A 25,961-nucleotide genomic window follows, 5' to 3' on the forward strand; every position below is an offset into this window, starting at 1 on the left:
TGATCACATCGTGGTAGCACTCAGGCCTTGTCTGTATCTATGTTCTAGCATAGTTTCTAAAGGTGTTGACGATCACGGACCTCACACCATAGCGTTAGGAATATTGAACTGTATTATTTGTTATGACATTCTGCCTGCCTGACTATTCTTCTGTACTCTGATTCTGTACCTTGCTATCTCTGATATCCTGTTGCCAAACTCTGCTCGTTCCTGGACTCTGTATTTGCCTCCTGATTCTGTACCCCGCTATTCTGATACCCCGTTGCTGAACCCTGCCTGTTTATTGGATTCCGTATCTGTCTCCTGAATCTGTACCGTATCTGTCTGTGTGTTTACGACCTGGATTGCCCGACCTCGAGAACTGGCCTTACTGTTAGAGGCAGTTCCCAGACCTGTTAGTGACACCCTCTCTCTGGTGTCACTCACACTCTGTCCTTCCTACTTTCAGCCTAACTCCTCCCCCGTGAGAGTCTAGGCATACGGAAGGAACATACTTCTGTGCAGTACTCCTTACTGCTTCTGTACCTTCTCCTAAGGTGCAATACTCAAAGTATTACTGTCACACCAAAACACTCTTATCTCTCAGGTGTCCAGAGGTTAGAATATATATCTGATTATCGGTGATACTGCAGATCATCAATAATCAGGTATATTCTGCATTCTCGGTGATACTGCAGATCACCGGTAATCAGACCCTCTCTGTGTTACACCGATCGTTACATGGGGTTTGCAGATGGGGCCAAACCGTTGTGTCTTCTGAATGGATGCTCTAGGAAAGGAAAATTTCAATCGATAGTATCCATTTTCTGTTTTCTTAGCAGAGATTGCACCTACTAGCCACCTCTGCCAAGCTTAGGCTACCATGCGTATAAAGCTTTCAGCTATTTACAATCACTAGATTTTTATCAGCCAAAACAATCCTTCAAGATTATTATGGTTGAAAATATAGCAGGAGTACAGGGGTAAGCGACCCCCCCCCCCCCCTTAAACAATCATCTAGTTAGATCGTACTTGACTGACCAGTATCATAGTTCCCTCTGATTCCGGTGATACCTTTAATGACTAATGTACGTGGTTTATTGCAAGCTTTCAAAAGGTTAAGTTTCTTCTTCAGGCCTTATAATGAACTGGATCAGAACAATTCCGATCCGGTTCTGTATAATGCCTGAAGAAGAAACTTAACCTTTCGAAAACTTGCAATAAACCATGTACAGTTAGTCATTAACCACTTCAGCCCTCAGTCGTTTTCACTTTATCCTTTAACTTTATCACTACTTATTACAATGAACTGATCTATATCTTGTTTTTTCCGACACCAATTAGGCTTTCTTTGGGTGGTACATTTTGCTAAGAGCTACCTTACTGTAAATGCAACAGTAAGAATAAGAAAAAAACAGAAAAAAATCATTATTTCTCAGTTTTCGGCCATTATAGTTTAAAAATAATACATGACTCCATAATTAAAACCCACGTATTGTATTTGCCCATTTAAATTATGTCCCTATCACAATGTATGGCGACAATATTTTATTTGGAAATAAAAGTGCTTTTTTTCCGTTTTGCATCCATCACTATTTACAAGCTTATAATAAAAAAAAAGAAATATTTCATCTTTACATAGATATTTAAAAAGTTTAGACCTTTAGGTATATATTTGTGTTTTTTTATTGTAATTTTTTTTTTTTATTATTAAACATTTTATTTGGGTATTTTTGGGAGGGATGGATGTAAATAGTAATTTTTCTAATGTAAATATGTTTGTTTGTTTTTTATGGCCACAAGATGGCAACCTTAGGTTTGTTTACATGATGTCACTCTAAAGCGTAACGTACGCTTAGAGGGATGTAGGGGGGACGTAGGAGGCAGAAAAAGCTAGGCTTCCGAGAGAAGCGGCCGCTTTTTCTGCAGGGGAGAGGAATCAACCAGATTCACTGACTCCCTGGCTAACGAACGCGGGCCGGGAGCGTGCGTGCACGCGCGCGATTGGTCGCTGAAGCGCACATGGCCTCCTGGATGTAGCAGGAGGCGAAAGTAGTTAACCACTTCAGCCCTCAGTCGTTTTCACTTTATGCTTACAAGCAATGTTCACCTCCCATTCATTAGCCTATAACGTTATCACTACTTATCACAATGAACTGATCTATATCTTGTTTTTTCCACCACCAATTAGGCTTTCTTTGGGGGGTACATTTCGCTAAGAGCCACTTTACTGTAATGCATTTTAACAGGAAGAATAAGAAAAAAACGTAAAAAATTCATTATTTCTCAGTTTTCGGCCATTATAGTTTTAAAATAATACATGCCTCCATAATGAAAACCCACGTATTATATTTGCCTATTTGTCCTGGTTATTACACAGTTTAAATTATGTCCCTATCACAATGTATGGCGACAATATTTTATTTGGAAATAAAAGTGCATTTTTTCTGTTTTGCATCCATCACTATTTACAAGCTTATAATAATAAAAAAATAGAAATATTTCATCTTTACATTGATATTTAAAGTTTAGACCCTTAGGTAAATATTTACGTGTTTTTTTTATTGTGTGTTTTTTTATAAAACATTGTATGTGTATTTTTGAGAGGGTGGGATGTAAATAGTATTTTTTTTATGTAAATATATGTGTATTTTTATTTTTTGTACATTTAGATGTAGTTTTACTTTTTGGCCACAAGATGGCAGCCATGAGTTTGTTTACATGACGTCACTCTAGGCGTAACAAGTATGCTTAGAGGGATGTAGGGGGACGCAAGAGGCAGAAAAAGCGAGGCTTCTGAGAGAAGCGGTCACTTTTTCTGCAGGGGAGAGGAATCAATCATCGGGCATCATGTCCCGATTGATTGATTCCTGGGCTAACGATCCGCAGCCGGGAGCGTGCGTGCATGTTCAGGGAGCGCACATGGCCTCCTGGACGTAGCTTCTATGTCCAGGAATCTTACCGTAAACGGTTAAAGGTTTCACCGGAATCAACGTTTGTTAATTTGCTGTCTGCATTTCTGCTCCTCGACTAACACCAGACCACACTTCACATAGTTCCCTCTGTAAGCTATTGGTGTTTTAGGGTTTCTGATAATCTGCGTTGCATTTTTACTTTTACGACTGTGTTTCAGTTTTGAATATTATAAAAATGCAGAAAACAAATGTGAGCAGTAACAACAGTGACTACAAAGCTACAAGTGGCAGGAGGACATCAGTGGTACAAGCATTTAACCTTATTAAAGAGAAGCTGTCAGCCATACTATCCAAGAAAAAAAAACATCTATAAGTAGATAACTACAGTACTTGCTTTACTTACATAACATATGTATTGCACTGTCCACGTTTTGATTTTAGTGATTTTTCTATAGTTAAAAAAGAGAAAATCCTCCTTAGGATTCTCCATTTTAACTGTGTCTATCTTGAAGCCAATCCTGATGTCATCCCTTACTCTCCTCTACCTGATTTATGCATTGCCCTCCCTCCTCCCAGTCTTCAGGTACTCCCATCCAGCTCTGCAATAGAAAGTGCATTGTCTCAGCATGAGAAATATTATATTGGCCAATCAGAGAGAAGCAGAGGTGTGGGAGGGTAAACAGAAGTGAAAGAGGCTTCAGCCAATTAGGCTGCATTAGTTAAGTCAGAGGGGAAAGTAAACAAGCACAAAAAAGACAACCCAGTATGCCCTGCAACTTCCTTTGTGCGTCGTTGTACCAAATAATGGTCAGGTAAACTGGGGAATGATCACTTATCAACAAGAAAAGTAATAGTGATTTTTTACTTTTGGATTGCGTGGAAAGCATCCTCATTACTTGTTTACAGAATAAAAATAAAGAAGTCATGAATTAATTCATTCATGCATTCAGCAGTTGCCTTTATGGTTTCAGATGACCTAGGTGATGGATTTAGATCAGATTTACAGAATCGCTGATGATGAAGAAGATACAAATAATGCAGGTGTATGCACATTTTCTATACATCTTTATGAAACTTAAAGATTTGACCAATCAAAAATCCCCAAGGTGTAATTTGACTGGTCCATGCAAAGCATTATTGTCTTTCCTTAAAGAGTAACTGTCAGGCTGCAGAAGCTAATTTAAACCTCTATTCTCCTGTGTTAAATAGTTTAGAAGGAAGCTCAAAAGCCATTAGTGAAGATAAACATTTCAGTTACCTTTGATGTGTGCTTATCTTAAAGTCTGTTATAGACCCATAAAGACGCAAGCCGCAGCTAAACTGCAAAGCATTCTGGGGCCCTCCCCTCGGCTGCTAATGAGACGGTACAGGAGCTTCTAATCAGTCCAGTGCGAAGCACTGATAAATCTCGGGCAGACTACACTGCAGGAGTCAGCTATTGTTCCTAGCCACATGGCTCATTAATATTTACTGCACACCGTGTTGTTCAAGAACGAGCTTATCTGTGATCAGAAGCAGGCAGGACATGAGGACACATTTGGCTTCACAAACATGGAGCCTGCCATGAGCTGTCAGGAGCATCTATCTCTGCATATACTATATACAAAATCTGTGAAATCCAAACGTGGACAGTGAAATGCATATGTAATGTAAGTACAGCCAATCTTTAGCTACTGATATATGTGTTTATTTTCTCTGAGACCCTATACCTAACAGCTCCTCTTTAATGATCTCCAAAAAGAAAGTCTCAGCTAACAGAATCCAGTGTAGCATTCACCTACCTGGTCTACACAATGAGCAGCACTTATTATCTTTCTCATACTGTGAGGGATTGCACAAATATGATGAACCCTGAAAGAAAAAAACAGAAAGAGAAATAAATATTTTTGCATAAACAGAGATTCACTCTGTATAACAATCACACAGAAAATACTAAAATGCAGTATATAAAATTACTTTATTTTTTAAAATTGATACAGAACCCCTTGGCCACCCTTTTGAATATGGACTTATTGATGACCCAAAAAATTGGGGGCTGTAGGCTGAGGACTACTTTCCACTGTACACAAGTTAATACACTTTTTGGATTGCTTGTGGTTGAGAGATCACAATGACAATGGCTTTCTAGTGTTGCTTTTCCAATTATTGCAGTTTGATTCTTGAAACTGCATGCGCAATTTTGTTGCAATTGCACTTGCACTCTATTTATTAGTATATACTGCAAACATAACAAGAATCGCATAGCAAGCGCACTGAAAAAAACCTTAGCCCAAATGCAATTCACTTTTTCACCTGAGTTTTCTCCTTAGTGATATTTTTCCAACTTTTAAATACAATGCCTTTTACACCACCAGCTGAAAAGTAAATTTAAATTGAAGATGAAAAATTATCTCCTAGGAGAAAACCCAGGAGAAAAAGTGAATTGCATATGGGCCCTTGTGTTGTTCCTGTGAGCTTTGGGTTTCGCAGTAAGAATAAGGCCTTAAAGACCTTAAATACTGAGATGACATGTGGCATGTGTACTGAATGTACAGTGCAAAGCACACAAATAACTATGCTGTGTTCCTTATTTTTTTTTCTCTGCCTGAAAGAGTTAAACATCTGGAATGCAAGTGACAGTTTCTGTCCAATCGGGACCTGATTGGACTATAGTGTAATCCTCACTGATAAGGAATTACAGCCATAAAACGCTTTCCTTCTGAGAGCAGTAAAGAGATTAAAAAAAGGGTCAATAGATTTTAGCTCTGGCATACTTAATGAATGTGTCATTGAGCAGAGACAACAAAAAAGTGAACATTTAGAAAGTAAATTTAAATATAAAATAAAACTGTGGGATAGCTAAAAAAGTAATTTTTAGAAGCAGGATAGATAAAATTGCTTATCTCATTAGTTTATTTTCACCTAGGTATTCCAGCAATCCTAGCAAAGAAAAGTGAAACTAGCCATACTGTAAAAAAAAGGCTCCTCTCGGCGTCAGTATGGTCTGAGGCAGCGACAGAGGTAGAGTCAGCTGACACTCAGGTGGGGGTTTATGTAAATAATATAAAATATTGGTTGCTGACCCTGCCTGGGATTAAACCCTGGTGTCCCACGTCAGAGGTGTTGCGCTTGACCACTGTGCTATGGCTGATACTGTCAGGAAGCCTTGCTGGTCAGTACTGGGTGGGTCAGCTGACCTGTTGTGGTCATCTGTGTCAGCTGATCTCGCTGCTGATTGATGCCTGTGTGTGATTGGCTCTTGTGTGCATGTGGCCGGCCACTGATTGGTTGCATGTAGTATTTAAACCTGCTGAGTGCTTTCTGTCATTGCTTGTGATAGCTTCTAGCTCTAGCTTGCTCTGTGTTCCTGCTCCTGTTATATTGGATTATCTGGACTTCAACCTCTGCTTGTTATTGGACTTTCCCTTGTCTGCTGCCTGCAACGACCATTACAACTGTTTGCTGCCTGCCATGATCTCGGCCTGTCTGACTACGCATCTGTATTGACATTTTGCACCTTGATTACCTCAGCTCTATAGGTCTCAGGTGACTATTACAAGTATACTGTATTGCATCCATTGCTGCCTTGGTGTGACCAGGTTATATGTGACATCTACCTGCAGGGGATTAGTTTGTTGTTAGGAAGGAGCTTTGCGCAGGCGTTAGGGCTGGATTAGATGTCAGTCATATGGGCATAGGATCTGACCTATAGCTAGTACCAGGCAAGCATGACACATACATTGGGCTTGATTCACAAAGCCGTGAGCACGCAAACGTCCGCGAACGGCACTTCACGTGCTAACTGTCTAGCACACCCGTGCTAAACAGTTAGTACGGCTTTGTGAATCAAGCCCATTGTGCGATAACTGCCCATATCAGCAAGAGAGTGTTCACTTCCAGATTGGAAATCGATTGGTAGTGTAATGCAAAATGGGAAATTTGGGTGCAACCATAGGCACCCATCTTAATAGCTGTGATTAGTGGCTATAAAGGGAAATTTGGGTGCCAGAGGCAAAGCACTATTTTTAGCCAGAAAACTAAATTCTGGCACCCAGATTTCCTGTTATAGCTTCTAAAAGTGGCTATCACCATGAATTCCGATGGCAGCACCCAAACTTCTTGGCACCCTATACAAACTGCAGCGAAGGTGGCGGGGATTGTGGCAGTGGGGCTTAGGGTTAGGAATCAGTTGGGGTGGGAAGTTAGGGTTAGGCACCGGTGGGAGGGGGTTAGGCATCGATAAAGGGGAGGGATCAAGTGAGAATAGGGAGGTTAGGTGACAGTAAAATATTGATAAAAAAATAAAAAAATTTGTATCTCAATTATGAAGGCTTTGTTCACATCTAAAATCAAAATCGCTGACGCCAGCGATTTTACATTTTTTTTTTAGCTTTTTTTTTTTGCGTCTCCCGGCACTTACCTGTGCGCTTAGATTTTGTATAAAGCGCTTTTCAAAGCGATTCTGTTTTTTCACTTTCTGACATCAGTCAGAAAGTGAACTCTTTCACCCGGAAATGAATAAATACAATGTATTTATTCATGAAAGTGCTGGGGAAATCGTTATACAAAGCGTTTTTTCAAGCGCTTTGCAATTTCCCTATACCTTCCATTGAGGCAAATCACCCCAAAAATGGTACAGGCAGCGCTTTGGTGAGTGGATTAGAATAGAACCACTTAGATGTGAAAACTCTCAAAGGGAATCATTGCACAAGCGCTTTTAGGGCGATTTTGAAAATCGCCTGCGCTTAAAAAAAAAAAATGCAAAGACGCCCTAGGTGTGAACAAGCCCATAGAGCCTAATTGCAGAATAGCAGTAATTTTACCAATATTCTTCTAGCGGCTATCTCTGGTGAACACTTTTCGGGGCGCCTTTTTTTGCATGTACACGGAGTGATATACCAACTTGTCCAACTTTTTCGAATCATTTAATCTCAAATATAGCAGTGGATTTGAGTAAAAAGAAGGTCTCTTTGGAAAGTGCAAGGCTTGTTTCTGGCATGAACAGGAAATTGAGTTTTGAAGCATAAGGGAAATCACCATTCCCATGTCTTTATACTGAAGATGTGAAACCGAGATCTTTACATTAAGACGTGGGAAACCAAGAGCACTTAAAACAAGAACCAGAAGATTACAGCTTCCAGATTTTGTTTAAACTGTTTTATTAATGATAATAATAACAACCTCAAGCAAAATGTAAGTAGTTCCCTTGAGCAACAAGTCAAGGAGACTGGTTTACCTTAAAGCAAATTGTAGAGGATTGCTTGCAGGTAAAATGGTGGCGAGACTATGTAGAGTAGGTGGTTGCCTAATCTTACGATGGGAACTCAATAGTAGCAGTGTAGCAGTAGCCCCATTACAGTAGTAAACCAAAGATAATTAAATAGAAGGGACTTTAAGTAAATATAGCACAGAATGCCACTCAAACAAAGTAAATAAAATAAATGAACCTTATTAACTACCTGCGGACCAAGCGAGTATGAATCTACGGCGGGCAAGGGGCGCTGCGGTCCTGACCGGACAAAAGCTCTACGTCCCATTGACCGCGCGCCCCCGCCCGTCCCCGTCGCTCGGTCCGCTCTGCCCCCGCCGCAATGTGATGCCCTGCCGCCTCTATGACCGCAGAGCACTGTGAGCCGGGCAGGAGCCGTTTTCATTGGCTCCTGGCCCTGTCATTCATGTAAGCCGTTCCCACAGGGTCAGGAGCCAATGAAAGCGGCTCCTGACCGGCGCACAGCGCTCTGCCGTCATAGCGACGGCAGAGAGAGCAGCCTGCGGCGGGGACAGAGCAGCGTGTCCGGCGGGAGCGACGGTAACTTGCGGCGATTTGTCGGGAAGCGGCGGTTTGCTGGACCAGCACCCTCTGGTCCTTAAGGGGGCAGAGGGTGCTGGTCCAGAAAGGGTTAAAGACCGTATATTAAGAAGGAATATTAGTTGGCCTTGAGGTACAAATACAGGCAGTATCTCAAAAACAATATTTTACATATTTACATAGTCAGTTTGGTTGAAAAAAAGACATTCATCCATCAAGTCCAACCAGAAAAAAAAAAAAAAAAAACACCATCCTGAACCTGCACATATCCCAGTTGATCTAGGGGAAGGCGAAAAACCTTACAAGGCTTGGGCCAATTAGCCTTAAAAGGGATATATGCCTTCCCGACTCAGTCAGATGGCAGTCAGATAAATCCCTGGATCAACACTTCCAGGAATTACCTAAAAATTATAGCCGTGGATGCCCTTCAATGCAAGAAAAACATCCAAGCCCTCTTTAAATGAACATCTAGAGTTTGCCATAACTAATTCCTGAGGTAAGATGTTCCAGATGTTCTAACTGTGAAGGACCCCTTTCTAAATAGATGGCAAAAACTTTTTTCCTTCACCCGCAAATCATGTCCCCTTGTCCGTCGTACAGCAGTAGGGACAAAATGCTCATCTACCAAGTTTTTGTATTGCCCTCTGATGTACTTATACACGTTAATCAGGTCACCTCTCAGTTGCCTTTTTTCCAAGCTAAATAAGCCCAGTTTGTCCAACCTTTCTTGGTAAGTGTGATCTTCCATCCTTATGAATAATTTAGTTGGCCATCTTTGTACCTGTTCCAGAAGGTCAATGCCCTTTCTGTAGATTGGTGCCCAAAACTGTTTTCCATACTCCAGATGTGGCCTCACAAGTGATTTATACAGAGGGAGTAGTATACCAGCATCTCGAGACATTAATTCCCTTTTTATGCCTCCCAGAAATGTATTTGGTTTAGCTACCACTGCTTGACATTGTATACAATTACCTAACTTTTTATCAACAAGTATTCCTAAGTCCTTCTCCAAGTCAGATATACCCAGCTGTATGCTATTTATGTTATATGATGATATACCATTGGTACGTCCATGGTGCATGACTTTACATTTCTCAACATCAAATTTCATCTGCAACGTGCCTGCCCATATGGCCATGTAGTCAAGGTCCTGTTGTAATAAGTCACTATGCAGTCTTAGTCTGCATAATTTTGTATCAGCAAAGATGGCTACTTTACTCTGTATCCCATCTACTAGATCATTAACCAATTTAGGATCCATGGTACACATATCTACGCACCTATAAACTTCACGTGCGGATCAGGGGGGTAGATATGCGTACTGCTACCTTACCGCCACTTTCACCATTCCCACGCCGTTTTCGTTGGCTTCACTGTTGCTTCACCGTCGCAGCCCCCTCCATCTGTGATCGGGATGTGAGAATAATTTATTCTCAACCCCGATCACCGTGCCTGCGTCTTCAGAGAGCTTGATAACGTGATGCAAGCATTCAGATCCAACGCTTCCGTGTTCTATTAAAGGGACTCCGAGCACCTCTCATGGGTATGCTTAAAGAGAATCTGAAGCGAGAATAAATCTCGCCGATTCTCTTATATATAACAGGAGCATATTTGCCCCTGCTAAAACGCCGCTATACTGCTGCTGAACGGGAGATCCGCCGCTGATAGACGGTCTGAGAGGCAGGGCTATTGCCATTAGCCCTGCCTCCAGCAGCAGCAAAATCTACGACCAAGTTGGTTGTGGATTTTGCAGGGGGGGGGGGGATTTGAGGGGTAAGGGACCCTCGTTTAGCGGCGGTAAAGCGGCGTTTTAGCAGGGGAAAACATGCCCCTGCTATATATGAGAATCAGCGAGATTTATTCTCACTTCAGATTCTCTTTAAGCATACCCACGAACAATTAAGTGTGTCCGCACACTTACCAGCCATTTGTTTTATCGAAACTTCCCCTGGTATTGCCGCTATAAAATGCATGGGGCCAGACGACTTCCAACAAGTTGTGCTATGACCCCACTGAAGGAGCCTCTTGCAATGGCCATGCATGTAATTTCCTATTCCTGCTTCCTTCACTTGTTCAATGGCCATGCGTGTCACTTCCTCTACCTGCTTCATTCAGTGATGCACTTCTCTAACAGAGAGGATTACTCCTCTGGACAGGAGTGACCCAGATGTTATAGCATAGCCAAGATGGCGGCTGCGATTTTAAAATTGAAATCGAACGAAAACTATTTGGTGTAGAATGGCGATTCAGGCATCAAGTGAAAGAGTAGAGCACAATCTACAGAACAGTATGTATCTTTAAGTACTTTGCAGTACTGGTCGGAGTCCCTTTAATAGAAACACGGTCTCAGTAGCACCAACTTGTGGTCAAAACGTAAAAATACATATAGAAAATGTATTATTGTTTTGATTTGATTTTATTACTTTCAACCCCTTCCAATCCTGCCCCACAGTTACAGAAAGAAAACACTTGTTGAAAAAAAATTACATCATTTAATTTTTTTTTTTACATAAATAGTTACCTTAGGGACTTTTCTAATATGTATGTCATGATAGTATATTACTGTTAATTTTGCAAAAAAAAAGTCTTGTGATAAGTGAAACAGTATTAAAAATCCCTAAACGGAAAAATGCTCCTTTATTTCCAGATAAAATATTATCATACATTGTACTAGGGACACAATTTAAACGTTGTAATAACTGGGACAAATAGGAAAATAAAATGTAGGTTTTATGTATCGAAGAACGTTTTATTTTACAACTATAATGTCTGAAAACTAAGAAATAATATTTTTTTTTCTTATTATTCCCTTTACAATGCATATAAAATAAAATAATTCATAGCAAAAACTACCACCCAAAGAAAGCCTAATTTGTGGCGCAAAAAACAATATATAGATCATTTCAGTGTGATAAGTAACAATAAAGTTATCGCTGAATGAATGGGAGGAGAACTGAAATATGAAAATTGTTTTGGTTTTTAAGGAAACAACCTGTGATCCCAAAGTGGTTAATAAATACATTGAAAAGAATAGGACCAAGTACTGACCCCTGTGGTACCCCACTGTTAACAGTTTCCCATTTTGAGTATGCTCAGTTTACCACCACTCTGCCTTCTATCCTTTAACCAGTTCTCAACTTTTGTACCAGGCTATTGTTAGGATTCGTTTCAAAAGCCTTTGCAAAGTTCAAGTACACTACATCTATAGCTTTCCCAAGAACTAAATTTTCATTCACCACTTCATAAAAGCTGAGCATGTTGGTGAGACAGGACCTGTCTTTAGTAAAACCATGCTGTCAAACTGAAATAAAATTATTCTGTGCTACATAATTTTTTTATGCAAAATTATTATTTGAATGTGCAATTCAAATAAACCGTATGAGCAAGCATGCAAAGTGTTAACACAGTAGCAGCACTGTTTATCCCTCACAGACAGGTCTCTGCTCTCAATTTCAGCTTGTCTGAGTGGGGAGGAAGCTGCCCGTGCTGAGAAACTGAGAATCCCTGACTGGGGTGCACAAAATTCACTATGTAATAAAAACTTGTAGTATACTGTAACATGATATATATATATATATATATATATATATATATATATATATATATATATATATATATATATATATAATATGTGTGTGTGTGTGTGTGTGTGTGTGTGTATGTATGCATGTATGTACAGGATCTTCTAAAAAAATTAGCATATTGTGATAAAGTTCATTATTTTCTGTAATGTACTGGTAAACATTAGACTTTCATATATTTTAGATTCAAATACACACAACTGAAGTAGTTCAAGCCTTTTATTGTTTTAATATTGATGATTTTGGCATACAGCTCATGAAAACCCAAATTTCCTATCTAAAAAAATTAGCATATTTCATCCGACCAATAAAAGAAAAGTGTTTTTAAAACAAAAAAGTCAACCTTCAAATAATTATGTTCAGTTATGCACTTAATACTTGGTTGGGAATCCTTTTGCAGAAATGACTGCTTCGATGCGGCGTGGCATGGAGGCAATCAGCCTGTGGCACTGCTCAGGTGTTATGGAGGCCCAGGATGCTTCGATAGCGGCCTTAAGCTCATCCAGAGTGTTGGGTCTTGCTTCTCTCAACTTTCTCTTCACAATATCCCACAGATTCTCTATGGGGTTCAGGTCAGGAGAGTTGGCAGGCCAATTGAGCACAGTAATACCATGGTCAGTAAACCATTTACCAGTGGTTTTGGCACTGTGAGCAGGTGCCAGGTCGTGCTGAAAAATGGAATCTTCATCTCCATAAAGCTTTTCAGCAGATGTAAGCATGAACCCACTTTTGAACCAGAAACAGCGGCAGAAGCGCCTGACCTGGGCTACAGAGAAGTAGCACTGGACTGTTGCTCAGTGGTCCAAAGTACTTTTTTCGGATGAAAGCAACTTTTACATGTCATTCGGAAATCAAGGTGCCAGAGTCTGGAGGAAGACTGGGGAGAGGGAAATGCCAAAATGCCTGAAGACCAGTGTCAAGTACCCACAGTCAGTGATGGTCTGGAGTGCCATGTCAGCTGCTGGTGTTGGTCCACTGTGTTTTATCAAGGGCAGGGTCAATGCAGCTAGCAATCAGGAGATTTTGGAGCACTTCATGCTTCCATCTGCTGAAAAGCTTTATGGAGATGAAGATTTCATTTTTCAGCACGACCTGGCACCTGCTCACGGTGCCAAAACCACTGATAAATGGTTTACTGACCATGGTATTACTGTGGTCAATTGGCCTGCCAACTCTCCTGAACTGAACCCCATAGAGAATCTGTGGGATATCGTGAAGAGAAAGTTGAGACGCAAGACCCAACCCTCTGGATGAGCTTAAGGCCGCTATGGAAGCATCCTGGACCTCCATAACACCTGAGCAGTGCCACAGGCTGATTGCCACTATGCCATGTCGCATTGAAGCAGTCATTTCTGCAAAAGGATTCCCAACCAAGTATTGAGTGCATAACTGAACATAATTATTTGAAGGTTGACTTTTTTTGTTTTAAAAACACTTTTCTTTTGTTGGTCGGATGAAATATGCTAATTTTTTAAGATAGGAAATTTGGGTTTTCATGAGCTGTATGCCAAAATCATCAATATTAAAGCAATAAAAGGCTTGAACTACTTCAGTTGTGTGTATTTGAATCTAAAATATATGAAAGTCTAATGTTTATCAGTACATTACAGAAAATAATGAACTTTATCACAATATGCTAATTTTTTGAGAAGATCCTGTATGTATGTTTGTGTGTGTGTGTATATACAGTGGAGAAAATAATTATTTGACCCCTCACTGATTTTGTAAGTTTGTCCAATGACAAAGAAATGAAAAGTCTCAGAACAGTATCATTTCAATGGTAGGTTTATTTTAACAGTGGCAGATAGCACATCAAAAGGAAAATCGAAAAAATAACCTTAAATAAAAGATAGCAACTGATTTGCATTTCATTGAGTGAAATAAGTTTTTGAACCCCTACCAACCATTAAGAGTTCTGGCTCCCACAGAGTGGTTAGACACTTCTACTCAATTAGTCACCCTCATTAAGGACACCTGTCTTAACTAGTCACCTGTATAAAAGACACCTGTCCACAGAATCAATCAATCAAGCAGACTCCAAACTCTTCAACATGGGAAAGACCAAAGAGCTGTCCAAGGATGTCAGAGACAAAATTGTAGACCTGCACAAGGCTGGAATGGGCTACAAAACCATTAGCAAGAAGCTGAGAGAGAAGGTGACAACTGTTGGTGCGATTGTTGAAAATGGAAGGAGCACAAAATGACCATCAATCAACCTCGCTCTGGGGCTCCACGCAAGATCTCACCTCGTGGGGTGTCAATGGTTGTAAAAAGGTGAAAAAGCATGCTAGAACTACATGGGAGGAGTTAGTGAATGACCTCAAATTAGCAGGGACCACAGTCACCAAGAAAACCATTGGAAACACATTACACCGCAATGGATTAAAATCCTGCAGGGCTCGCAAGGTCCCCCTGCTCAAGAAGGCACATGTGCAGGCCCGTCTGAAGTTTGCCAATGAACACCTGAATGATTCTGTGAGTGACTAGGAGAAGGTGCAGTGGTCTGATGAGACCAAAATAGAGCTCTTTGGCATTAACTCAACTCGCTGTGTTTGGAGGAAGAAAAATGCTGCCTATGACCCCCAAAACACAGTCCCCACCGTCAAGCATGGGGGTGGAAACATTTTGCTTTGGGGGTGTTTTTCTGCTAAGGGCACAGGACAACTTAATCGCATTAACGGGAAAATGGACGGAGCCATGTATCGTGAAATCCTGAACGACAACCTCCTTCCCTCTGCCAGGAAACTGAAAATGGGTCGTGAATGGGTGTTCCAGCACGACAATGACCCAAAACATACAGCAAAGGCAACAAAGGAGTGGCTCAAGAAGAAGCACATTAAGGTCATGGAGTGGCCTAGTCAGTCTCTGAACCTTAATCCAATAGAAAACCTATCGAGGGAGCTCAAGCTCAGAGTTGCACAAAGACAGCCTTGAAACCTTAGGGATTTAGAGATGATCTGCAAAGAGGAGTGGACCAACATTCCTCCTAAAATGTGTGCAAACTTGGTCATCAATTACAAGAAACGTTTGACCTCTGTGCTTGCAAACAAGGGTTTTTCCACTAAGTATTAAGTCTTTTATTGTTAGAGGGTTCAAAAACTTATTTCACTCAATGAAATGCAAATCAGTTGCTATCTTTTATTTAAGGTCATTTTTTCGATTTTCCTTTTGATGTGCTATCTGCCACTGTTAAAATAAACCTACCATTGAAATGATACTGTTCTGAGACTTTTCATTTCTTTGTCATTGGACAAACTTACAAAATCAGTGAGGGGTCAAATAATTATTTCCTCCACTGTGTATATATATATATATATATATATATATATATATATATATATATATATGTGTGTGTGTATTTAATACATATATTAAATATATATATAAAGTGTTAACACTTTATATATATATATATATATATTTCCGGAAAACGCGGAAAAGCCGCCGCGTGTGCTACTGAGAAGGCGGCTGATTCCGCATCCAATGCAGCGGTTTGCACGCAGAGGCGTGTCTGGTAGCAGGGCAGAACGCGGAAAAGCAGCCGCATGCAACAACAGTAAGGCGGCTGGTTCCGCGTCCAGCGCGGCGGTTTGCACGCGAGAGCGTGTGTCTGGTGTGGCTGAGTCTGTTAGTGCACACAGGCTTAGAAATACGCGCGCGCGCGCTGAGAGGCAGAATTCTTATACTGGGCAGAGAGAGTCAACTGATCACGCCGATCAGCTGACTCCAGAGCAGGATACTATTGGTTGATCAATTAGGGGTGGTGCTGGAGAGCACTACTCCATATATAGTTACTGCTGGCCAGTTGCAAGTTGTCTGCCGTTGCGAACACTACGTGGAAGCACTCAGACCTTAGTCAGATCCAACAATGTGTTTGAACCAGGTGGACCTGGGAATTCAAACTTAGCCAGATTACTTGAACCGTTATTCTGTTTATGCTTAAGCTAGTTCCAGGGTGTAGAGACCAAGGACCTCACGCCCAGATTAGGGAACTGTATTATTCATACTCCAGACTAGTTCCAGGGTGCTGAGACCACGGACCTCGCACCCAGACTAGGGATCTGTATTATCATCTGTGTTATACTCCAGACTAGTTTCAGGGTGCTGAGACCACGGACCTCACACCCAGACTAGGCATTGTTTGATATCTGTTATGACTTATTGCTTTCCTGACTACTCCTCTGTCCTCTGATTCGGTACCTCGCATATCTGATTTTTCGTTGCCAGACCCTGCTTGCCTTGGATACCGAATCAGCCTTTTGTCTTTGTACTTTATCTGTCCATGTGTTACCGACCAGGCGTGTCCGACCTCGAGAGCTATTTCTCCTCTTAAGAGATAGTCTCAGATCAGATAGTGACATCCACCTTCAGGTGTCACTCACTCTCTGACCCTTCCTGTCTCCAGCCTGACTCCACCCCTTGAAAAGTCTCAGGCTGCTGGAAGGTTCCTGTGCTCTCAGAGCAGTGTTCCTTACTGCCTAATATCACCTGCCCAGCAGGTGCATTACTCAAAGTACTACTGTTACATAAAACACTTACATACCCATAGGTGTCCAGAGGTTAGTAATATATCTGTATTATCGGTGATTCTGCAGATCATCAATAATCAGGTATATATCTGCATTCTTGGTGATACTGCAGATCACCAATAATCAGATTCTCTCTGTGTGCTGACACCGATCGTTACACATACATACATACATACATACATACATACATACATACATACATCTACACACATACATATACACACACACACATATACACACATACATACATGCACACATACATGCACACATACATGCACACATACACACACACACACACACACACATATATATATATATATATATATATATATACACAAACACAAACACATCACTTCCTGGTTGGCGGCCATGTTTTTTGTTTGTAAAAACTGCCTAAAACTGGAAATTAAAAGCCAGGATCACAACGGGAAATGGCAAAGAGGGATCCAGGAGATCACAGTGACTTGATTAGTATGTTTTTTTTTATTGTACAAATCAGACAGTACAGATTCTCTTTAAAAAAAAAAGATGGGTACCCCAGACCCTCATCATCAGTGTAACCCCTGATCAGTTTTGGATTTACAAAAGGGTCTCTCTGTTCCTTCTAAAAGGGGCCTCCAGAACAATGCCATAAGCAACATTATGCATCCATTTCCATGCAGTGGAGGAGAAGACGTGATTAGAGATGAGCGTAATGGAGTAATTACGATTTTGCGAAATTTCGTGTAATTACGTTTATGGCCGTAAGTACATAATCGTAATGAAGAAGGATTTCGCGAAATTTCGCGTAACCGTAATTTTCGCGTAATTTTCGCATTGCAACTGTTATTACAAAATTAATGCGTATGGTCATGCTCCCGAAGCGGAAAAGTTGACGCATGTATCAATGTTAGGTAGCCGCCGACTTTAAGGGTTAATAGCAAAGCCCCCTTAAATGCTAAGAGCCTCAAATTTGGAGAATATATTAAGGAGATCAGGAGGAATAAGAGGAAAATTTTTTTTTTCAAAAAGACCTTATAGTTTTTGAGAAAATCGATGTTAAAGTTTCAAAGGAAAAATGTAAACATTTAAAAACCCGCCGACTTTAACGGTGAATAGCAAAGCCTGCTTAAAGTTTAGGAACACCAAATTCCCAGGGTATATTAAGGGGATCAGTGGGAATAAGAGGAAAAAATTTTTTTCAAAAAGACCTTATAGTTTTTGAGAAAATCGATTTTTAAGTTTCAAGGGCGAAAATGTCTTTTAAATGCAGAAAATGTCAGTTTTTTTTGCACAGGTAACAATAGTGTATTATTTTCATAGATTCCCCCAAGTGGGAAGAGTTTTACTTACTTCGTTCTGAGTGTGGGAAATATTAAAAAAAAACGACGTGGGGTCCCCCCTCCCAGACCTCTTTAACCCCTTGTCCCCCATGCAGGCTGGGATAGCCAGAATGCGGAGCACCGGCCACGTGGGGCTCCGCACCCTGACTATACCAGCCCGCATGGTCCATGGATTGGGGGGTCTCGGAAGGGGAGGGGCAGCCAAGCTTTCCCAATCCAAAGGCAAGGGGCTCTTCTCCACCTCCGATGGGCAGTGGAGGTGGAGGCCGCGATTTCCTGGGGGGGAGGTTCATGGTGGAATCTGGAAGTCCCCTTTAAAAAGGGGTCCCCCAGATGCCCACCCCCCCTCCCAGGAGAAATGAGTATAGAGGTACTTGTACCCCTTACCCATTTCCTTTAAGAGTTAAAAGTAAATAAACACACAAACACTTAGAAAAAGTATTTTAATTGAACAAAAAACATAACCACGAAAAAAGTCCTTTAATATTCTTAATTAACCATTAATACTTACCTGTCCCTTTAAATAAATGATCCCTCGAAATAGCCTCGGAAATGTTCTATCAGTTACAATGTAACAACTTTGTTACATTGTAACTACGCCGCACCCGACGCCACTCGCCGCTCAGCCGCCGCATACGCGTCCGTGCAGGACGCTAAGTCCCCGCTGGCCCCCGCTGTCCACCCCGCCCACATCTGTCACACACATGTCACCCACATGTGGGTGACATGTGGGAGAGGCGGGGAGGGCAGCGGAGCCGGCGGGGACTTAGCGTCCTGCACGGACCCGACAGAGCTCTGAGCTATATAGCTCAGAGCTCTGAGAAGCATCTTTGTATTTGGGCTCCAAGGAGCCCCATTGGTCCTTAGCAGACCAATGGGGTTCCTTCAAATCAGAAGGAACCCCATTGGTCTGCTAAGGACCAATGGGGCTCCTTGGAGCCAAAATACAAAGATGCTTCTCAGAGCTCTGAGCTATATAGCTCAGAGCTCTGTCGGGTTTGTGCGGCGGGTGAGCGGCGGGTGACGTCGGGTGCGGCGTAGTTACAATGTAACAAAGTTGTTACATTGTAATAACTTTGTTACATTGTAACTGATAGAACATTTCCGAGGATATTGCGTGGGATCATTTATTTAAAGGGACAGGTAAGTATTAATGGTTAATTAAGAATATTAAAGGACTTTTTTCGTGGTTATGTTTTTTGTTCAATTAAAATACTTTTTCTAAGTGTTTGTGTGTTTATTTACTTTTAACTCTTAAAGGAAATGGGTAAGGGGTACAAGTACCTCTATACTCATTTCTCCTGGGAGGGGGGGTGGGCATCTGGGGGACCCCTTTTTAAAGGGGACTCCCAGATTCCACCATGAACCTCCCCCCCAGGAAATCGCGGCCTCCACCTCCACCGCCCATCGGAGGTGGAGAAGAACCCCTTGTCCTTGGATTGGACAAGGGCTCGGAGGGGGAGGGGAAAGCTTGGCTGCCCCTCCCCTTCCGAGACCCCCCAATCCATGGACCATGCGGGCTGGTATAGTCAGGGTGCGGAGCCCCACGCGGCCGGTGCTCCGCATTCTGGCTATCCCAGCCTGCATGGGGGACAAGGGGTTAAAGAGGTCTGGGAGGGGGGACCCCACGTCGTTTTTTTTTATATTTCCCACACTCAGAACGAAGTAAGTAAAACTCTTCCCACTTGGGGGAATCTATGAAAATAATACACTATTGTTACCTGTGCAAAAAAAACTGACATTTTCTGCATTTAAAAGACATTTTCGCCCTTGAAACTTAAAAATCGATTTTCTCAAAAACTATAAGGTCTTTTTGAAAAAAAAAATTTTCCTCTTATTCCCACTGATCCCCTTAATATACCCTGGGAATTTGGTGTTCCTAAACTTTAAGCAGGCTTTGCTATTAACCGTTAAAGTCGGCGGGTTTTTAAATGTTTACATTTTTCCTTTGAAACTTTAACATCGATTTTCTCAAAAACTATAAGGTCTTTTTGAAAAAAAAATTGTTCCTCTTATTCCTCCTGATCTCCTTAATATATTTTCCAAATTTGAGGCTCTTAGCATTTAAGGGGGCTTTGCTATTAACCCTTAAAGTCGGCGGCTTTTTTATATTATACGGAGCGTTACGGTTTAACGCGATATTACGGTAGCGTTTAATGCGAAATTACGGCATGAACGAAACGCGAAATTACGCGTTGAAAATTACGCTTACGGTATTTTCAATTACGATTTTAATGGCAATTACGCTACTGTAATTTCGCATCGTAATCGCAAATTTCGCATGCGTAATTTTAGTAATTCGAAATTTCGAAAATTTCAGCTCATCTCTAGACGTGATCCACTAACATGGAATTTTGACCTCTTTTGGGTCAGGGCTGTTACCAGTCTATATTTGGGTATCTTTTCTATCTTTAAATCACTGCAAATATATTTCTGCATTTACAAAGATTTTTCCTGTTGGTGAAGGTTCAAGGAGGTCTCTCAGGAATAAGTCTGTCATAACAGACTATTCCAAACTCAATAATAGGAACTTGCCCTTCTTCATAGAATTGTCATGTATTTGTCATGTATTTACATAATTAATAGGTGTGAAACATGACAACCCTGCTTAATTTAATTGTTTCAATACTCACGCAGTATTTCTCCTGAACCATGAAAACGGTCTCTGAGTCATTAAATTCCTACTTACTAACAAGGGAGAAAAATAAAATAAATACAAGTTCTCTGCAAAGAAAGCTGCTCAGAAGATGTGTACATCAGGGTGTGCATCATAGTTACATAGTTATTTTGGTTGAAAAAAAGACATACGTCCATCGAGTTCAACCAGTACAAAGTACAACTCCAGCCTGCTCCCTCACATATCCCTGTTGATCCAGAGGAAGGCGAAAAAACCCTTACAAGGCATGGTCCAATTGGCCCCAAAAGGGAAAAATTCCCTCCCGACTCCAGATGGCAATCAGATAAAATCCCTGGATCAACATCATTAGGCCTTACCTAGTAATTGTAGCCATGGATGTCATTCAACCCAAGGAAAGCATCTAAGCCCCCTTTAAATGCAGGTATAGAGTTTGCCATAACGACTTCCTGTGGCAATGCATTCCACATCTTAATCACTCTTACTGTAAAGAACCCTTTCCTAAATAAGTGGCTAAAACGTTTTTCCTCCATGCGCAGATCATGTCCTCTAGTCCTTTGAGAAGGCCTAGGAACAAAAAGCTCATCCGCCAAGCTATTATATTGCCCTCTGATGTATTTATACATGTTAATTAGATCTCCTCTAAGGTGTCTTTTCTCTAGACTAAATAAACCCAGTTTCTCTAACCTTTCTTGGTAAGTGAGACCTTCCATCCCATGTATCAATTTTGTTGCTCGTCTCTGCGCCTGCTCTAAAACTGCAATCTCTTTCCTGTAATGTGGTGCCCAGAACTGAATTCCATATTCCAGATGTGGCCTTACTAGAGAGTTGAACAGGGGCAATATTATGCAAGCATCTCGAGTTTTTATTTCCCTTTTAATGCATCCCAAAATTTTGTTAGCTTTAGCTGCAGCGGCTTGGCATTGAGTACGATTATTTAACTTGTTGTCAATGAGTACTCCTAAGTCCTTCTCCAAGTTTGATGTCCCCAACTGTCTCCCATTTATCAGTCGGGAAAACCTGCCAGAAGGCACACTTAGCAATAAAATCAATAAAAAAGAGGAATGTGTTACCGTAGAGGAAACACACAATTATTGTGATATTCATGTGAGCTTTTCCTACAGGGGTTAAGTAATACTTAAATTCCTTTTCTTTAGATTTTAAAGATTTTAGCATGTGGGATGCCACTTATCCACCCTATTCGATCTGTTCATCCTATGACTAAAGGGTTTTTGTCGGACATTTTTTCTGTACAGTGACTGATAGATCATTTCTACACAGACCATCTCTGGACCTGAATGGTCTAGAGATGGTCTATGTATTCCCCACAAGTCTATATGGTTGCCTACACAGCAATCTAAATCAAACTATTACAGGAAAAAGCCGTTCAATCAAGAAAATGTGTATAATGTGAAGGACACTGAATTTAACTCCTTCCCCCCAATAAACTTGTATTATAATTCTTAAAATTCAATAAAGACAATGGTTATAAACATGTTTATATATAAACACTAGCAGTCAAAGAGAAAAAAGGACACACAAGAAATATTGTACAATTAACAAATTGTAAATAAAGGACTTTGTAGATTGGGGGGGGGGGGGGGGGGGGGTTGGGATTAAATATTTTAAACATAGGATAGCATCATTGGAGTGGAGCAGTATCTTGACTACCTGAGAATGGCTCTACACAATGGCAGTCAAGATTGTATCCACTAACTACTGTTCTCTTAGCAGTAATTTATAACTTAAAGAGGATCTGTAATGTAAAAAAAAATCCCGCTGCGGGATACTTACCTCGGGAGGGGGAGGTAAGTATCCCGCAGCTGGATACTTACCGTCCTCCGGTGGCCTGGCAATCCAGCGCTAAACTCCCCCCCCCCCTCCCCCCGAAGTGTGGCAAGGTAAATATTTAAATTCTAATGAGATAACACATAGGCACCGATGAAATAGCAATACGTTTTAATCCTCTTGTGATCGTAAAAAGTTGCAGCATACAGTTCACATAAGTAAGTTATGATACATCACCAGTCCTGATGCCCCACACACAGTCAGCCCACGGATGATCCAACAATTGTTTCGCACCACACTGGTGCTTGTTCACGGATACTGTGGCTTACATGGCGGCTAAGTGTGAACGCGCCGCGCAATGCTGAGGGCGTGAATAAGTACACACCTCGTACAGCCTCCTCCTCTCATTGGATGCGGTGCAGGTTGCGAAATCCCTCCCCTCCGTGACGGGCCGTGCTGACGTAGCGCGCACTGACGTCACTATGGAGAGCGGCTGGGACCAAGAAGCCCAAAAACAGAGCGAACTCTGCTTGTAGCATTACCAAGGTAACAGGCTTAGGACGCCCGATTAGTGTGTGATCTGCATCCCCCTAAAGCAAGGACAGGATGCAGTAAGACACACTACCCATAGGGACATGTGGCGCCCCTCCACCGCAGACAGAGAAAAAGACAGGCCGAGCATTACGTGCTCAAGGTAATTAAAGGGGGGAACAGCAGCCTCAAAAGATACAAGGACTTTATAGATACAGTTATTGGAAAGAGTAAGCAAAAGCAAGGAAACAATAGAACCGAACCTATATATTTACAGTGGACAAAAGGTATCCCAATACCACCTCCCCCACCCAAAAAGATTATTTCCCAGCTACCTATTTTTCCAGTAACACACTAAACTCGTTTTTGCCATTGAATCCAAGCGGACCTTCAGCTTGGGTTCTAGAGATCCAATAGGATTCCCTCTGGGACAAAATTTTGTCCCGATCGCCTCCCCTCGTGGGAACACCCACGGCGATCAAACCCACCATCTTAAGGTGAAATGGATCGCCGCGGTGTTCATCCAAGAAGTGTTGAACCAACCTGGGGACACCTCCCTCCCCCTAGTTGATCGCTCTCACATGTTCCACCAATCATTCCCTCATAAAGCAGGTGGTTTTTCAAGTGTACAAGAAGGCACAGGGACACAGGAGAGCATAGACCATAAATTCGGTCCTGCATGTGATAAAACTCTTGATCTGAAATTGGACTGATCCAAGTCTCACATTGTTGGTTTTTAACACATGACCACATGTGGGACAATGTCCACATTGGAAACACCCACAGAGTCTATGGCCATCAAGCCATGTAAGGGGTTGTTTTTTAACGTATTCACTCTGAGTTAACATGGAGCCTAGTGTGTTACCCCGTCTAAAGGACATTATAGGTGGCTGTAATACCCTTGGGCCTAGACTCTCATCCTGTTCTACCAGGTGCCAATTTCTTTGGATGCTTTCACGGATCCTGTCTGACATTGGGGTAAAGTCAAACACAAAAGCGAATCTGTCTTCACACCTTTACTTACTGTTTTTTAACGTCTCAATCCTACTTATGTTTCATACTTTTTCCATTGCAATCTTCAGTTCACAGGCCTCATAACTTCTGTCTAGGAAACGGTCATACATCTCTTTTGCCTGGATCTCAAAATTATCATTTGTTGAATGATTTCTCTTCAATCTCAAAAACTGACTGTATGGAACTGAGGTCTTGACATGTTCAGGATGATAGCTGGAATGATGCAGGACGGAATTTGTGGCCGTGCTCTTCCTATGTCCCTTAGTGACTATAGTCCCCCCCTGGATTTCAATACTCTGATCGAGAAATGTAACCTGTTGGCCACCCCATTCACCTATAAATTTCATGTTCATCTCATTCTGGTCCAAATACTCCAAGAAAAGGTCAAAACGGTCCCTGGTGGACCTCCAAATGACCAGCACATCGTCCATGTACCTGGACCATGCCCTCAAATCGCATCTATAGGGATTTCGTTCCCCATAGATGTACGGGGCTTCCCATTTCGCAAGAAATATATTTGCAAAAGTCGGGACCACAGATGTCCTCATTGCCGTCCTGGCTATTTGTTTTTACCAATCACCTCCAAATCTGAACGCATTTGGTCCAACACGAACTCCAGACACCTGCCTAGGAATTCGCTTTCAAACCGATCGACGAGTTTCGTCGCATGCAGCATCTCAAGTACAGCCTTCACCCCCATCTTTTGCAGTATCCTGTTATACAGGTTCACCACATCAATGGAGGCGAGGCTGTCACCCGAGTGCCAAACGGTTTGCTTCAAACTCTGGAGGACGTGTCATGTCCTCCAGGTAGGAGGGAATATGGTCAAGGAGGGGAGGGAGGGCGTGGTCCAGGTACTTTGAGAGGGGCTCCATAACGGATCCCCTGCCTGAGACAATGGGTCGGCCCGGGGGGTCCACCAGGGACTTATGAACCTTAGGCAAAAAATAAATAACAGGCATTTTTGGGAATTGGGGGAACAGGTCCTCTCCCAACTTTGGATTTAGGAAACCCTGTTGCACCCCAAGCCTCGACAGATTCCTCAATGATTGTTGGTACTGAAAGGTAGGGTCTACTTTCAACTTTACATGGGTACTGCTATCCTCAAGCTGTCTCATAGCCTCCTTCACATAACTCTCTGTTCTTATGACAACGATATTTCCCCCTTTGTCCGCATTTTTGATTGTAAGGTCGGGACGAGACTTTAACCATTTAACAGCTTTCCATTCAGATGCAGAAAGGTTTCGCCTATCTTCCGTATCTACAATAGCTTTAATGTCCTGCAGGACTTGTTTCTGAAAGATATCCAAACCCGAACCTGCCAAAGGAGGGAAGGGGGTCACAGATTTACAAGCATGATATTTGGAGACATTTCCCTGTCTATTGTGATCTTCACTGTTAATTTCTGCAAACAAGGATTGCAAATCGTTAAGTGCTACACAGTCACCAAAAGACCAATTTGGTTGGAAGCCTAGATTTCCAATTCCTTCCTTGACTGGGGTTTCACCTCCTGCTCCAAAAAGCCTGTAAATGTTCATTTTACGAATGCTTTTGTAAAGATCAATCTCAAACTTCGTATAATCAAAAGATGCAGTAAGTAACCACAAACTTCAGTCCCTTTTGTAGTACATCCAAACATAGCTGTGAAAGATCCACCCCTGAGAGGTTAATAACACACAACGTGTCTGTTGCTCTAGGGTTAGAATCTAGTCCTGGGCTGCTGACAGCCCTTTCCAAGACACTTTCCTTGCACATTGTTCCTCATTATTTTCTCCTGCCTCTCCTGGTTTTCCTCCCAAAGGGACTTTCCCTGTTTTTTTCTTTTTAATCTCAGCTTCCGAATCAGATCCTGACTCAGATGTCCAGGCTCCCTTCTTAG

General features: G+C 41.7%; 1 protein-coding gene across 3 annotated transcripts in view; it reads right to left on the reverse strand.

Annotated features, from left to right (window-relative positions):
• CD40 (CD40 molecule) overlaps positions 1 to 25,961 on the reverse strand; it is a 225,751-nt gene that overhangs the window by 145,592 nt on the left and 54,198 nt on the right. For all 3 annotated transcript variants that reach the window (XM_068264000.1, XM_068264001.1, XM_068263999.1), the window contains one exon: positions 4,676 to 4,745. In XM_068264000.1, coding sequence (XP_068120101.1) covers positions 4,676 to 4,745 — 70 coding nt within the window. The remainder of the gene's footprint in view (positions 1 to 4,675; positions 4,746 to 25,961) is intronic.

Source organism: Hyperolius riggenbachi, chromosome 12 (assembly GCF_040937935.1).
Source record: "Hyperolius riggenbachi isolate aHypRig1 chromosome 12, aHypRig1.pri, whole genome shotgun sequence".
NCBI lineage: Eukaryota > Metazoa > Chordata > Amphibia > Anura > Hyperoliidae > Hyperolius > Hyperolius riggenbachi.